Source organism: Ambystoma mexicanum, chromosome 1q (genome assembly GCF_040938575.1).
Source record: "Ambystoma mexicanum isolate Mex_15411 chromosome 1q, UKY_AmexF1_1, whole genome shotgun sequence".
Classification (NCBI taxonomy): domain Eukaryota; kingdom Metazoa; phylum Chordata; class Amphibia; order Caudata; family Ambystomatidae; genus Ambystoma; species Ambystoma mexicanum.
In genome coordinates, this window is record NC_090922.1 from 1,452,277,514 (window position 1) to 1,452,294,622 (window position 17,109).

The following is a 17,109-nucleotide window of genomic DNA, read 5'->3' on the forward strand; positions in this document are numbered from 1 at the left end:
AACTAAAAAAGCAGTCTGAGAATAAGAGTGATATAGCGGAGGTGCGGAATAACTAATCACGGCAGTCCTAAAGGAATAAAGGGATAACAACAGTCGCCCAATCATGGTAACTAGGGTCATAAGCCGCATCCTAGGGCAAGCTGTTACGAGCAAGTAGCTACAGATCATACAATAGATCATTGTGTAAGGATCTTATGCTCTATGCCAACCTAGTTAAGCCAATCGAGTCTCTCATTGAGACCTATTTCTGAGCTTTTTGCAGGCCAAAGCGAGTAAGAGCATCAAGGAACTCACGTAATGCGTCACGCCGAGGGAATTCGGGAGAGCCGCTGAGTGCGGGAGTAAAGTGCGGGAGACAGACGAAGCAGCCTGCTATGAAGTGGCTCCCAGCAAAGGAGCGCACCTGTGTTCTGTTGGCAGGTACCCCAGCTGCCGCCCTGTGCTGCAAGAAGGGGTTCCGAGCAGGCCGCATGACCGAAGCTCGGCAGTACGGTTCTCTATTAGCTGCCAGGCCTTCCAACTGCTGCTGAGATGCGCGGGAGTGCAAACACCTTCAAGAGTAGGCCAAGGTAGGGAAAGAAGACACCGGAAGGTGCCCCAGCCTAGAACATAAATGTCATGCATTAGTTGAGGGCAAATTAGCACGTTATGGACATGATACATGAATTTGTAAAGCTCCGTCATGTGAGCTCCCAGGCCTAACTATGACCTTCCCCATCAGCCCTTAGAAAAAATCATAGAGAGGGAAAGGAAGCACTGCATCACGGGCCCAAGGCAATGGGTGAGAAACAGAATGTTTCATCACTACACACGGCCCACCAATACAAAGCAGCACAATGCCCCACCACACAAACTACAACTAAACAACAGTCTCAAGGATGTTCGCTCCACGGAAATCAAAGAATCAGTCACTACAGAAGGATACGAACGTCTGAAAACACATGCTCACCAAGACGGACCCACTAGGACAACACTTCAACATGACCGCAACCCTGAACCACTCAAAGCCTTAACTGACCAGGGTCACACTAGATTACCTAAGCATAGATATCACCCACCCAGTCCCACACCTGAAGATTAGGTTCAGACGCACCCACCAATCCATACTATACTCAATAGGATACAGCTGGACCAGCGCAACACCACCAAATTCGGTCGGCCACCAGGAACCAGCAACATCCGAACCCACAGCAACATCCGAACCCACAGGTATACAACTCTAACGGAATCGCAAGTACCTGAACCTGGATACAGACCCCACTAACCCAATCTTCAATCTTCTGCTTACTTAAACCCACACAAAACCACACAACCATCTCTCTCCCAGAAATCCGCACGCACTTTACCACACCGCATCAACAACACATAAACTTCACCCACAGCACTCGAGGCCTTCATCCGATCCGATTCTAGCACCAAAGCCCAGCACTCTGTGTCAACCGAGCTGAAGCTGCCAACAGCACACCACATCTCCCACTCTCCTTCTCCCCTCCTCCCGACTAACCCTACCCCCACGCTTCCTGTTTACAGATCCGCCAGACCGCCTGGGGACCAATTCCGTTGATGACGGTGCGCTATACAAGTACCGATAACATAACATAACATAACATCTTGCTTGGTCGCAAGCCACACACCCCGACCAGATTACTTTTTTTTAAGGAAACAGGCAGGCATAACAAGGTGTCTGAAATACAGAAACTTCAAAAAGACCTCGAATCAGCAAGCAATACCCATTGAAGTGCAAGGGAGCCTCGAATTCCCTGGTGTCTCCTTTGAATACAATGTACTGATGGGTGTTGAACACAGTGTCGGTGGTGGGCCTGTCTGCTTACATGATGGCCTCTTAAGGCCCATCCTTTACTGAGCAGGCCCTAGTGATCACCGGGACCCATCACTTTGATCATTGCACTTCAGTTTCCTTTGCACCCCACATGTTTCCACCCCCAATTCAAGCCTGCTTGTATCATGTTCAAACCTCCCACCTTGGCTCAACCAGGTATATCGTACAGAGAAACTTCAGATGGCTGCTGGTTGTAGAAGCACCCGTGCACAGATTGGACATTTCCAAATTCAGACTTTCCTCTCTCTCTCGCTGGGCTTTCCCTGAAGCAGCGCCTCGTATGTGGAACTCACTCCCACTCAATATTCATTGTGCCCATGACTGTCTTTCTTTCCAAAAAAAAAAAAGTATTTCTTTAGTATAGCGTTCCCTACACTGTGCAGATTCCTTTCCTCCAAGTTCATACACTCATTATTTTTACCTGTTTTTATTGCGTTTCATATTGGTGTTGGAGAATGCTTCATAATTAATATAAATAACAAATATATATTTTTTGAGAACCAATGACTCAACTACGTGATAGTTGGCCTTTGCTAATCTGTATTTTTTATATAAAGTATGTTATTCCTTGTGTAATCAAAGTCACGCCCTAAAAGGAGGAGTTGATGACATGTTGCGGAAGGGTGTAATAAGAGGCTAGTGGGGGATGGGGGGGACATGAATACAGGAAATTGTGTTTCCTCATATGCCATCTATTCAGCCGCGGCAATATCAGGCATGTAAGGTTTTTGCAACAAAAATAAAATATTAAAAGTAGCAAAGTTCGCTTGCACTTTCCCCAATCCCCTCTCCAATATGATGTAAATCCACCCCCAGGCCTCTAGACTAAAGTCGCCAAAAGACCTGCTGCTGCAAACCTGAAAACTCTTTCCTGGACTTCAGCAGGTTTGTGCATATTGCATATTTAATGTAATGACTTATACATCATGCAGCCTTTAGAAGGTGCAAACTACGTGTCCGCTGATCAGGTATCATTTTGGAGAATGCTAACACTATATAAGCTTTGGTGACAGGCGTCATATAGCCCTATTTGTACAGATGGTTAATTAAAAACATTTCCCAGCTATGTCCTAAACAGGCAGTTGTGTTAAGATGTGAAAGTGTGAAATGAAGGTCTAGACACATCAGGTAGGGAAGTGAACCTCTTTGCTATGTTCCAGATGAAAAGGTGATACAACAGGTAAGTTCATAGGTAAGTAAGTAGGAAGGTGCAAGAAGACATCCACCGGCCTCCACTCTCAAAGGCTGTCTTCCTCCAACAGACATTCATGGAACTTCAAGGGGCACTCACGCCACAACATTCCACCAGCTAACATTCCACCAAACAGTCTATCAAGCAAGCATGCACGCAGGACCAGGGAGACAAGACACAAGTTACAATCATAAAACAGAAAGGGCCTCATTACGACCCTGGCGGTACGGGGTTAACGGTGCCGTAAAAGGTGCCGCCGCCGTTTACCCCGTACCGCCTCATTACGAGGTCCCCTCGCGGGGCCCAGGAAGTAACGCCTGGTCAAACCAGGCGTGCTTACTGGGTCCCGCGGCGGGAAGAGGGAGCAAACAACGGGCCAACTCGTAATGGCCCGTTGTTTGCTCCCTCTCCCATTCCCATTCAGCCCTATAGGGGCTGAAATGGGAATGGGGAAGGACCGGGTCCGGGTCCTTGGAGGGAGGAATTACCGGGCCTTCCGAACTCGAGATGGCCCGGTAATTTCTCATTCTGTGAACCCAGACCCGGACGCGATTTCGGCGGCAGCCATGCCACCAATAGCGGCATGGCTACCGCCGAGGTTGTAATAAGGGCCACAACTTCTTCAAATCCATGAGAGCCACAACACAATTGATATTATAACTTCCAGCCAGTGTGGACGCCGGGGCACATGGAACACCGTTCTATATTGCACCTGTATCTGCCGTTTCATACTGCAATCTAGTTTTCTCACTATAGCTCTCTGTCTCCCTCTCTCTGTACTAGTCTGTATCGCTCTTTCTCTGTTGTAGACAGTCACATTGTCATGAGCACGTTTGCTAGACTCATCCCAGCCGTTGATGACATCAGCACTGAGAGAAGAAAAACGAATATGGCTATCTTGAGGCAGGGCAAGAGGGTGCTCTATTTTATATTGGTAGAATGAGAGCAGGAGCAACAGAGAAATCCCCTGAGGTGGTGACCACCCAGCTATTTGGAGATGTATATTGCCATTGTGTATTTCCTGCAGTAATGCCACTATCACACCGATGACGCATTGTTCATATGGGGGAATTGATGGAGATGGTGCTTGTGGTGTAACCATGATGGGCCTAGTCACGTGAGCAGGGGAAACCCGGATCACGTGAGATGGATAAAATAAAGGCGGCCGGAAGATCGTCATTCTGGGACTGACAGCCAAACAAGTGAGTCCTGTGTATTTGTGTGTTCTGCGTGTGAAAGGCCCGAGTGGGCCTGCGAGCGAAGTCTGACCCCCACATCTGCACTAGGGGGCCGACTCAATAACACAACACTGATGGCCTCTGTGTGGAGCTGTTGGGGTGACAAATCTTGTAAGAGACTTGAGGACACTGCCTCAGGGTCTACAACTGCCTTTAATTTCTATGTTCTGTTACTGATTCGTGTTTGTACATATTGGTAACAGAGGCACAGAAATAGCAGCACTAACACCCAGTGAAACAGCACTCAAAATTAAACATTGTCTTGGTGCTCATAGAAGAAACAGGTCCTTGGTTTTAATTTGAACGTCTCTTTCTAAGACGGACGAACATCTTGAGAGAGAAATTGGTATGCATTCTTGGCAAAAAAAGATGTAAAAAAGAAATTGTGTAACTTTTCTAATATTTTTAACTGGCTTTTAAAACAAACATTTCTCAATGTTAATTTCTAATCAGTTCCACTGTATATTCTATTCATAATAAGAACATTACATATGCCTCACTGAGCAAAGCACATTTTGAAAATATAGCATAACATAACATAGCATATACATTTATTTTCAGGTAGAAAATTATTGTTCAGAGATGGACAGTCTTGTAGATTATTGTACTCCTTTGAGATACTCCTACGAGAAAGGGGAAGTGGACGAATAGCACAAACGAGGGTTCCATGTTGCTTGCATTAAAACCATCAATGAACATTTGGGAACATAAGAATGACCACAGATCCTTTATATGTGACTTATATGTCTGTAGCAAAAGGGTTCCATGCATCTATCAACAGGTTCATAATGAATAGTGCTCATTTTATTGTTCACAACACCCTCTCATTAAGGTCTTTAGAATCATGGACCCATGCATTCACATTCGTACAGCATTAGAAATGTGATGCAAGGATACAATTCTTCTCTCACTCCACTGGTGTATGTTAGGCCAAATGAGTCTGAATTTTGGGGAGAGGATGGGCTTTCTATAGTGCATGCTCAATCTCAAGTGTAAAGGTAGCATTAGAGAAATACATGAAATATATATATATATATCTATATATATATAGATATATATATAGATATATATATATAGGTTTTTCATTGGAACAGGCAGCTGGGTTATTTAGTGTGAACGTAGTCTGCATCAAAGCTCGTAAATTGTCAACCACAACAATGTGCTGCATGGTTATCCTCCACCATCTCTCTTTTTCGCTGCAGAATCACTTGACCCTTCTAGATCCTTTCGTGGAGGGAACTCTAATGGCACACTTCTCTGCTAGCCTAATCTGCTGACGTCTCTACGTTTGCTTATTTCAAGTAATGGACTCTGCATTAAGAGCTAAGGTGTTCCGATGGTTCCAGCTTTCATGTGTCCTTTGATTTGTAAAAGCACAGTGCATTGTCCCATTTACTAATTCGCGTTTCCATTTCTAGTCCATCCATGAATACAATTGTTGATATCCTTATCTTTGTTTTCTCCGGAAGGAGGACTTTTATCACAGCAGGAGCTGGCAGCACCACTGTTGTTTGTTGCTTAACTGTGTTGGCAATGTCACTGTTGATATCCTTATCTTTGTTTTCTCCGGAAGGAGGACTTTTATCACAGGAGGAGCTGGCAGCACCACTGTTGTTTGTTGCTTAACTGTGTTGACAATGTCACTGTTTGACGAAGGTAAATGAGTTACACGAAAGAAACATCCCAAGAAATGGCAATTTTTGTTTTGTGCACTCACCTGCATTTCTAGGTCCTACAAAATGAATAAATACAGTAACAAGATGACAAACGAACCTCAGATTCGTGAAAACAAAACAACATCACAAATTACAAAAACACAGAATTTAATGATGTAGATAATTAATCTTCACAAATGGTGTGTGCGAAGAATGTCAGAATGTCCACATCTATTTTCAGAAATTGACAAAAATGTTGGAGGTCTACTGTGTTATGGCACAAATAAGTAAATACAAGGAAGTGAAACATCGGGGGAAATGAAAAGCTTCCGGGTCAAGTCAGACTGGCCCACCATTGTGACTGTCATGAAGACTGGATCTATCAGGTGGGCTGATCGGCGTTCAGGCTCTCGTTAGAAGGTCCCTTCACGGTAATCACCAATGGTGATGTCTTGGGGCTCTCCCTCTTCTTCTGCTGTTCAGATGCCTCCAGTCGACGGGGTATATTCAGCTGGGTCCGGGGTGAGGGCTGCTCACTGATCTCACTCTCCTTCTCGTCTTCCGTGTCTTCCTCCTCAATGCGCCCCACGGACTCGGGGTCCTGCTCGCTGTAGCGGGAGGTGGGGTACGGTGACGGGAATCCTCCATCTCCTCGGAACCTGAGCAGGTGGTGGGCTGCCCTGTTTTTCCCAAAGTTCTTGAGGCTGATGGCCGGGGAAGCTGCTGCTGACAGGAAGCGGTTGAGAAGGGGTGTGTGGATCTTTGGAGTGCTGGGAGGCATATCCACCTGATGGCTCTGCTCTGGATCTTCACTCATGCTAGGAAGGAGAAGGAGAAGGAGAAGAACATGCTTTTAATATCCACTGTAAGACATCTTGCCATGAAAATAGGATACATATACTATTGTGATTCAGTACATCCTGTTTTTCACAATGCTGTTTTCCGATTGGCTGTGGTGCAGGGCAATAATAGGAATGATAATTGGACATTTAAAAAATCAGCTACATACGAGTACATATGTGTTCCAAATCATGCAAATATTCAGCGCTCCGCAAAGTGGGCTAAACAGAGACTTGTAATGTATGTCTCGCTATATGACGGGAAGGCTTGTATCTGTAACTCCTCCCTTGTCAAACCTTCAGACGCAGAAGTGGACAACTTCATGCTCTCCTCCCTCTGGGGATCCAGGAACCTACCTTTCCTGCCTCGGAACTCTGCATACTAGGGGTTCTTTGCTGCTTCCTCATCCCAGCTGCTGACAGTTATAATATTGAAAGGTGCACCCACCACTCAGCTTCCTCTGAAAGTAATTGCTCTGAATCTAAGCAGCTGAAAGCAAGAACACATTTCTCTTGCCCCCTGTTTTTACCCAACTTGCTCTTCCTTTCATGCACTTGAACATGATATTCAGCAGTTCACCTTCATAAGGAAATGGCTTGTGGTAGCGGGGCCCCAAGTATGAGACCTATGTCCTCGGCTCTTAGGGTTTGGGGGGCGGTTTAATGGTCATAAGTGCAACAGTGATGGATGTTAGGGACACATTTTTGATGTTTTTTTTACCCTCCCTGTCCTTTTGACTATCGGATGTGTGCGTGTGTGTGAGTGTGTGTGCGCGTGTGTGCGCGTGTGTGCATGCAGTTGTTTGTGTGTGTGTGTGTGTGTGTGTACGTACGTGTGCGCGCGCATGTGTGTATGGATTTAACTCTGGCTAGACACAGTCTGGTCAACTCACCAAGTGTTGCTGACCTAAAGTATTGTATCCAGGATCCCTCAATTTGCCTGAGTGGGATGTCTGATCTCCCCTTCCATCTGCTCTTGCCTTCTAAAATCACATGCACTCCTCTTCCTCCTCTTACAAAATCACACACTCTGCAATGCCCCGTCCAAAAGCTTCTGCTCTGTTCTTACTCTTCCATTCTCTCCCCCCACACGTTCCATAAGACCCCCATTCCTCCCATCTTCCATCCACCACGCTCTTAATCTTCCATCAGTCCCTCAACCTCTTTACCTTTCATCTGCTACTCTTTTCCTCTTCCATCAGTTCCCTGACTCCTCTATGGACCTTCTTTCTATCGGTACAATGTCCTTTTGCTGACAGTACTTTTTTCTATGGAATTTTTACAGAAACAATTTCATCAAAAAAACGAATTGAAATATATATGGGGGAGGGAGGGTTGTTGGATATTAAGGGACAGGGAGGGTTTTGGGGTAGGGTTAAAAACATAGGGATACTGGAGGCTTTGGGGGGACCCCCAAATTAAACAGAAATGTATATTTTGAAGAGTTTTTCGATGGATTATTTTCAGTAAAAAATCCATCGACAATACTATTGTCAGCAAAACGACATAGAACTCTTCTATCCACTCCTCACTAAATAACTTCCCACTGAATCCAAAAGCTTTTCATACAAAGCCTTCCTAAAAACCAGAGAAGTCGCTTCACTGAGAATTTACAATACATAATTTACAGTACCAGTAATACTGTTTAAATAAAAATGTATTTGGATATACAGGCATCGGGCATACAATTCCTGGTCGACAGGGGGACAGGCGGGGAGGGGGGGGGTGGTTGGGGGGCATTGGAGCGTCCCATTTGTTTTGTCCCTCCCTGCTCCGGCGCCTCGCAGGGAGTTAATCACTGGAATAGGACGCTCATGCATGCGTCGGAGCAGGAAGGTAATCATCATATGAATAGGGTGCTGATGTTGTTATTAAATGCATCCCACCGCCGCAGGTGCATTTAATTACAAATGGGCACCTGTCGCACCTTTTCTCACTACGCCAGCTCGCGGGAGCCCTTAAAAGACCCCCCCCCTCTCCCGACCTGGCGTGGCAGGGGGCTAAGGGCGCCCTGGGGGACATGGCACTCCGGGTGGACGCCCGGACTGGCCCCCCGCCCGCTCACCCCCTAAGGCCAGCTCTGGTGGAGCGTAATAATATTGTATTGCATTACTTAATCTAAAAGAAAGACTGCATGTGTGGTTAGGCGGCTGCAGCAATGTTTATTGTCAGTTTGGGACTAGACGAGTGCCGCCTTGCATGTGATAATGTTACGGCACTTCACCCAGTTATTACGCTAGAAAGGGTTACGCAGTGCATACGGGTAAAGGAACACTGATACCAACTGCTGAAGAGGGTATATGTAGTATGTGCCATGAGAAGCTAATCAAAAGGCAACAATAATCCAAGAGGAAACAATGATCATAAAAGATCGCTAAAAGCTTAACTTCATAGATTACCTGTCCAAATGCCAACTGTGGAACAGCGTAGATATAGCACTAATGGCAAGCCATGTTTGTGAAGTAACTTTGGCTCTAGAGATCTTTTGGACTACAACTTGCATTAGTCCTAGCCAGTAGAGCCAATAGTTAGGGAACATGGGAACCATAGTGCAAAACTCCTGGTGAGCCACAGGTTGCAGATGCCTGCAAGTCTAGTGATATCACATCCATTGATTATAGTCTATAGTTTCAGCAAAGTACTACAGAGCCATAGGTATGCGACGTGTGCTTAACAATAGGATACTCTGTAGACCATTAGATGTCTTATGGGAACCTAAGTAAAAATTCATGTGGGAACCGGTTGTCCTATGTCTGGGTGTCTGGGCACTGGGAGCAAGCCCAAAACCAACACAGCCCTTTAACAGGTTTGACTTTGCTGAAACAATGAACTCACTCAGGAAAAAAGGAAATGCTTTATATTTTGCATTTTTTTTAGCAATAAGTGAATAGCATAACCTATAAGCACTGCAAACTGCACAGGACTTTATGTTGGCAAAATGAGGAAACATTTAAAGTTCCAAGGAACACAATTTTATGCTCCTTAGATGTTTGTACTATGCCAGGGATCCCCTTGACTAGGCACTGATCCTACCTGGACTCTCTGGACTGCACCCCCACTCTAGTCGGCATGCAGTGAGATGCAGCAATTGGGAACAGCTGCATGAGGCCTCGATCTCAGGACACTTTGCATGTGCACCACGCAAGGTTGCTGCCAAAAGTCCCCATTGCCCCCAGGAAGTGTGAGGCTTTATCAAGTGCGTCTGTCCGTCAAATATTACGTGGACCCTTTCTAGACGTTTCTGCACAAACATGTTTTCTAAGGAAAAGTAGTGCACCTGTGTCCAGCTCGCTCCTGCCCCACCCCCTCTAGACACGGCCTGGGATGAGCGCTCTGGAATGTGGTCTCATGAAATTGACCGAGGTTACTGTGAACTGTCAGTACCATCTCGTGCCTATTGATGAAAAGTGATCCAGAGGAAGGCTAGAGCTGGAGATCTGTAGGCCTTCGATGCTTGATATGATATGATAGATTATTTATAACGCGCTTAACATCCAGAGGTTTCTAAGCGCGGACCAGGGTTTGAACCTGTGTTGCTCTGCGTCGTCTTGCTTCCAAGGCGAGCGTGTTGCCCCTGAGCTATCCTCCAAGACTGCTAGCAGTTCACTCTTAGCAAGCAAGCTTTTCAGGCCTACTGACTGTGCTGTCTGAGAGCAAACATTTACTAAAAGCTGTGAGCATTCAGTATGCCCTTCAAAAAGCCACTAACCCTATCAAAACTCAGCAGGCTGTGTGCCTACGCACCAGAGGTGTAGTCAGGATTGTCTAACAAGTCGGGCCTGAAGCTAATGTAGGTGTGCCCGCGCAGAGACATTGACATCTGTAAATGCCCACACAGTGCTGCTGACTGGGCATTTACAGATTATGAGTGGGTCTTGCCCGCTCAGGCTCTACGCGTCTGCACCACAACAGTTGGTCATTACACAACACCAGCTTAATTGGGGAGCCGTACAGGTAATATTTTGGTTCTGTACTAATTGACCTTTTCACAATTGATCTCAGGAGAATTGACCTCGGGAGAATTTACCTAATTTAGAAGGTCAATTAGGACATATATGCGGGGGGAAACCCCCGTAACTCCCACCCAATCCAAAACCCCCTGCAACGCCTGACCCAATGCCCTCATATTATGTATAATCCAAAACCAACCCAATAGATATATAAAATAACTAAAATAATATAAAGGTCAATTGTGCAGAAGGTCAATTAGGACCACTATAATTAGGTCAATTGTGCAAAAGGTCAATTGTAAAAGGTCAATTTGGGTAATACCAATATTTCACCTAAGTGAGGGGAGAAATGCTGCTTTTCTCCTGAAAAATGTTGTTTGTATGGTCATAGTCATGACATGTCGATGGTATTGTGATGTCCATCATGCTCATGTAGTCACACTTGCTGCAGGGAGCAGAAATGAGGCATTTCTTGGTTTCCTAGTTACATCACAAGCTTTGTGACATATGTACAGGGGGGCAGATACATCACTTGGGATTTGTAATGGTATTCTTCTTATGGAATCAGACATTGTAAAGTCTTGCCTGTGTTGTAAATGTGACCACATACTGGCAGGCTTCTTCTTGCAATGAGTGGAAATACCCCATCCGGTGACTCACCGCATGTCAAACGTGGATCCCAAGAAGGAGGGCTTCAGGGTCTCTGCTGCGGTGGCCAGGGTGTATGGTGGCAGAGCGGTTGATTCGTTCCAGTACTTGTCCTTTCCGGCTGGAGGGAGGTTCTGGTACATGTCGTCTACTGATAGCAGAGACACCTGTGGACGGAAAAAGCGAAGAGCCATCATCAACAGTGACATGGAAAAAAGGACCCGCCAGCATCCAACTCTGTTGACCATCAATACATGTATACAGCTGGATATTTATTCTCACTTGTCAGCATCAACAAAGGGGGTGTTTTCTACTAAAGCTGACAGTATGGGCAGAGACCCCACAATTCATTTAACTCTGACCCCATTGTCACATTCTGATTGTTCACCATCGTAGTTAAGATGGAAATAGGGATTGACAAAGAGCCGGCAGCAGTAGCAGAAGACTGGGATGTCACCTCTGAAACTTACAGGGTGGACTTTGGGCAAAAAAACATTTTCAGCCCATTGCACAAACATGTTTGCCAGTCGGGAGTCCGCAATGTATCGTATGATCTATTTAGTCGAAATCAGCCAATTGGAGCGCAATCAGAGTGTGCACAATTTTCCAGTTTTATGATTGGCTGAAATGCTCACATGCCGGCCCATCTTCCTCTTCACTAATTGGGTGAAAGAGATCGAATCAAAGCAGAAAGCACAATTCTCCCAGACAATCTGTAGCGCAGATGGCAGATTGTCTGCCCATCCTGCTGCCGACGGTGCAGTGTTGCGGACAATCCACCCAACCCTTCTGGAGAAGGACTCAAGTTTCCCTCTTCGTTCTTTCTTTGACTATTGTAGGTGATTTATCATACTTATTTATTGATCTTCCGTACTGCAGCAGACAGTGGTTTGGTCAAAATTGTTGATGAATAAAATAACAATTTATCACTTTGTAATGATGCTCGTTTTCCGGTCAAGTGCAAGGCACCCAGCATGGAGTGTACTCATTTCAAGTGCTGTTCTGTGCTCAAGGGCTGCGTACCACAGCCATGATGATCGTGTATTGCCTGCCAGTGCCAGCCAACTATGTGTGAGGTATGGAAAGTCTTGCAAAGTCCCAGGAAGCTGTACACCAAAGAATATAGGACAGTCAATAGAAGAGCACTGTGCCCACCTCCTAATAAATCTTCAACAGGAATGGGAGAGCCCCCACCCCCACCATTGAGCTTTACAATAAACTAGCCATCCATGCCTCCCTCTATGGCTCAGAACTGGGGGGGCAATACTGACATGGCACAAGTCTAAACAGGGAAGACATCTAAACATCTTCTACAGTTGCCCTGTAGTATTCTTAATGCCCTTTCACATTTAGACCCTGATGCATGCCCAATAGGTGACCAAGCTTCTCTCCACCCAATATTGTACTGTGTGAGGCTCTGGAGCACCAATGTGCCGGGGAAGTATCAAGATGCCGTGAAACATCTTCAGAGCCTCGAGGGCGGTTAAAGTACTCCCTGGGTGTTCCAGGTCTATTTGAATTGAATGAGGATAGACTGTGGGAGGCAGGGGAGTTGCTAGGTCTGGAAAAGACCCGGTGCTAAGCTGATGTTGGTACTGTTGGGACTGGGGGCTAGCTAGTCTTTTGGCTGTAGCTCCTGAGATTCTATCCGGGGCTACAACCAAAAGATCAGGGGCTATAGCCCGCTTAGCCCCCCCCCCTAGCAACGCCCCTGGTGGGAGGAACCCCATTGCGTAGATAAAGCAGCCGGATGTGGGTGGTTTGACCTACAAAACTTGACCTACTGCCCATTTGACCTAATTCTTTTTGACCTAATTTTTTTGACCTACTCCAGAGGGAGACCCCCGCAACATACCCTAACATGGGGGGAGACGCCCGCTCCTCCCCGACTTCTCCCCACCTCAACCTATTCTCTTACCCCACACCACAACTATTCTTTTATGAAAGTGTACCATTTGACCTACCTGCGGTCAAATGGGAGTAGGTGAAAATGGCATTAGGTCGACTATGCCTATACCATGCAACCTCTAGAAGAATTAATAAAGCTGCAATCCTTCTTTCCAGGAAGAAGATGATTGAAGACGCTACCAAGCTGCATTTAGGAGGGGACTATCCCTCTGTGGGTCGGGTGCAGAGACGATAGTTCATTTTCTGTTCCTGTGTGATGTCTCAAGGCCTTTCAGGGTGCGGGATCTGCATCCTTTGCTTAGGGAAGCAGAAATCTGCACAATTATTGAAGCCATGGAACTATTTAAAGGAAGTTCCATCCCAAAGACTGTGAGCTGTGTATCTCGCTATGTCCATAGAGTTTGGATCCTAGGATACAAAATAATCAAGTCACCTAATGGAAGATTAGTGTTGAAATAACTAAAATCAGCAGAAGATTAGTGTTGAAATAACTAAAATCAGCAGAAGATTAGTGTTGAAATAACTAAAATCAGCAGAAGATTAGTGTTGAAATAACTAAAATCAGCATATGGATATAAACTACCAATGTTATTAAGTCAGTGGGGCTGCGATTATATTCTCTGGACTGGACTCTTAAAAGAGGTCATATTTATTGTTGTTTTATTATGCACTTTGCACTTCAGTCTGTTAATTCTGTTTACTCTGCACTGAACTTTTAACTGGCTGTATTTTAATATCATACCGTTGATGTTTCTGCTTTTGCAATTGTATGAACTTTAGTGCCTTTTACGCTGAATAAAGTGTTATTGACTGACTCATTTGAGGACTTTGTCAGAGGGGACCTCACCTCCTCACTGAAAAGTCACATACTCAGTGTATTGGTTTTCACAAACAGTGCTGAAGGAGCGATCATTCATTAAATAAGCGAGCACTTTAAGGCTTGCCACCCAATACATTTATAAGCCCATTTGAGAAGGTTCAGAATGGCAGAGGCGCTGGAAGTGGTACATGGCATTTTTCTACAATGGGTGGAATAGATTTGATAACATCTTTGCTTGCTTATTTCCGTGGGGCAAAGATGGTGTCTAAAAGAGCCCCGGCACTGGTAACGCAGGAGATGGAGCCTTGGAATGGTGTGTGTCTTAGGGCTGCACCACAAGGCATGGAGAGAGCCCTGAGGGTACACTTCCTCCATTAGCTTTGACATCTCCGGTGGTGTCATCAACATTATCTGCCATCCAGGTCAACGGAACGATTGAAGTCGATGCAGGTCATGCTCATCAACAGTTACCAGGACTTAATTGATTTTCTGCAAAAGCATGTTGACTACATCTTGCTGGACACAGAATAATGTATCTGCAAGGACTCTTAACTGGGGTGATAGCTGTTGCCTGGATTTTATAAGTGTTGGTAAGGTTGCCCAATGCTGTTTAATATGGATAGTTCCGGAAGTCAGGTTTGGAAAAGAATATGGCAGTTTTTTAAAGTGATCAGAAGACACTCCATTTCCATTGAGTTTATCCAGGATTAAATGGCAGCCAGGCCTGACTTTCCTCCATGGAATCACAAGTACTCTGCGGCATTTCCCGTCTTCGTGGGACTCATATTGCAACTTGATCAAATTGTGGAATGTATCAGAGGATTGCGCTACTGGATCTCTGATCTTCTCACCGTAGTTCAAAGTCCTGAAAATCGTTGATCAGTATGAGACAGCATACATGTCCTGCACACCCTGTCTTTAAGGGGGCACACCGCAGGCCCTCTACTATATTTCTCTAGCATGGGGTCTTGCATGGATTCACATACTCATGAATATTCCCCAAAGCCATGCTGGGAATCTTCCATAATATTAAAGCAGTTTTTTCATTAAGGCAACAATCTGCTTGTTGCTTCTATAGCCCACTGCTGTAATCCTGGGTCATATTGCCCCATCCAATGACATTCTTCCTCCTTAGCTCCACCGCTGTGGCCATTTTCTGAATTTTACAGCACCTTTTCATGCTGGGAGTCCTCATGTTTGCGCCTCAAAATCTCAATGTATATTTTGTCCTATGTTTGAGAAGTAAATTGTTGCTTTTCTTCATCCTAGTCATCATTGTGATTACCAGTGGCGGGGACCTGTTGCCGGTTGAGATCCCTTCTATTGTTTGGATCTCCTGAAAGTGTGAAGCCACAGTCCCAGACTTGGGCCTTCACCACACTCTATGGCGGATGCCACAAAGAAAAGCCTCTTCAGGTCCTGCTGAAATGTGACCCAAAGAACATCTTGGTTGAAGATCGACATTTAAAATGCATCTACTGCTTGCATCCGGACCACGATCCGAACCGATGTTCCATCTGCCAGGCCTTCTCTTCGAAGACGCCGAAAGACCGGTATAGACAGTTGGTGGTGTGGTTTAAGGAATGTAGGGTCCCTGACTCTGCTTCTTACAAAGTCATGTCTCTTCAGGGTCTGGCAGACCCAGAGAGTGTACCCCCTCTGGCAAGAGGTTGAGATCCTTTGAGGACAAATACCGAAAAAGGTTGAGTTGTCTCATGCTTCGACTTCTTGATTAGTGAGCACCGTGGCTGGAGAGTCTCCATCTACCGAAAAACAGCGATTGCCAACGTCCTCTCCATCAATTGGTCGGGTGCCGGTGGCCAGCCAGGTACCAGATATGAGCAGATCGTCGACACCATCTACGAAGTCTCCATCTTCATCGTCAAGATCCTCATTGATGGTCCAGTCACCAAGTACCACATTGATGACCTTGTCCAAGAAGCCCGCTGCCCCATCAATAACTTTCTTCGAGAAGCCTGCTACCCCGTTGATGACTTCATCGACGACTTCGCCCACAGAGCTTGCTTCACTGGTTCTCATCCCATTCGACAGCCACGGTCACCATCTACAAACCACTCTTCCTCTTGTATGGTCCTTCCCGATTAAGTGGTAATAACCTGGATGCTGTCGGAAAGCGCATCATCACAACTGTGGCGTCCACAGTCAAAGCCGCCAACGTGTTAGCCATCCTCTCCAAAAAGGATAGAGAGCTTTGGTATAAGCTAGGCCCCACACTAGACTTCCTCCCGGACAACAAGAAAGCTGAAACCTTAGCTTTGTTCCATAAAGGGGAGGTGGCTTCCGACCATGCCATCACTGTCGCCATGGATATCGCAACTCTGGAATGTGGCAGAAAGGCAATGGAGTAACTCTAAGCTGCCAGAGTTGGCTCAAAGCCATCAACTTCCTCAACTTCCAACCTGATGTGGAGTAGAAACTGGTGGACATGCTGTTCGACGTGGGGAAACTTTTCTCCACATCGATGACAGACCCCACTCCATCAACAATGGACACGAAGCTGGCACGCTTCTGCAGCGTAAGCAGTTATTCTGCTCCTCTAAAGGGAAGGTCTCAATGTCCTCAAAAGTATTCATCCCAGCATATCAGCAGCCCTCTCTTTCCACCACCTAATTCCAGGACAAATGCTCTCACATTCCCCCGTCTCAAGACAAGAAGAACATGTGCCCCAACTCCTCAAGCAAGTACAAGCCATGTAAAAAAAAAAGGTGCTATAGAGCCTATCCCTCTGCGCCTCCGAGGTTCCGGAGTGTACTCCAGATGCTTTCTAGTTCAAAAGAAGTCAGGCGGGTGGAGACTTCTTCTGGATTTGAGACACCTGAACAAATTCCTCAGATCCCAGAAATTGAGTATGATCATGTTGCAGCACGTGCTCGGCCAGCTGGAGGAAGTGGATTTCCTGTGAACCCTGGACTTGGAGGATGCATATTTTCACTTCCCCATTCATTGCAAACACCGTACGTTTCAGCGTTTTGTCACTCGCGGAAAAGATTACCAGTTC

The 17,109-nt window shown here is 45.8% G+C and overlaps 1 protein-coding gene across 1 annotated transcript in view; it reads right to left on the reverse strand.

The window, feature by feature from the left end:
* Window positions 1-6,307: 6,307 nt before the first annotated feature.
* BEST4 (bestrophin 4) overlaps window positions 6,308-17,109 on the reverse strand; it is a 178,380-nt gene continuing 167,578 nt past the window's right edge. The window contains exons 8-9 of the mRNA XM_069642787.1: window positions 11,375-11,529; window positions 6,308-6,743 (exon numbers count right to left, since the gene is read on the reverse strand). Coding sequence (XP_069498888.1) covers window positions 6,308-6,743; window positions 11,375-11,529 — 591 coding nt within the window. The remainder of the gene's footprint in view (window positions 6,744-11,374; window positions 11,530-17,109) is intronic.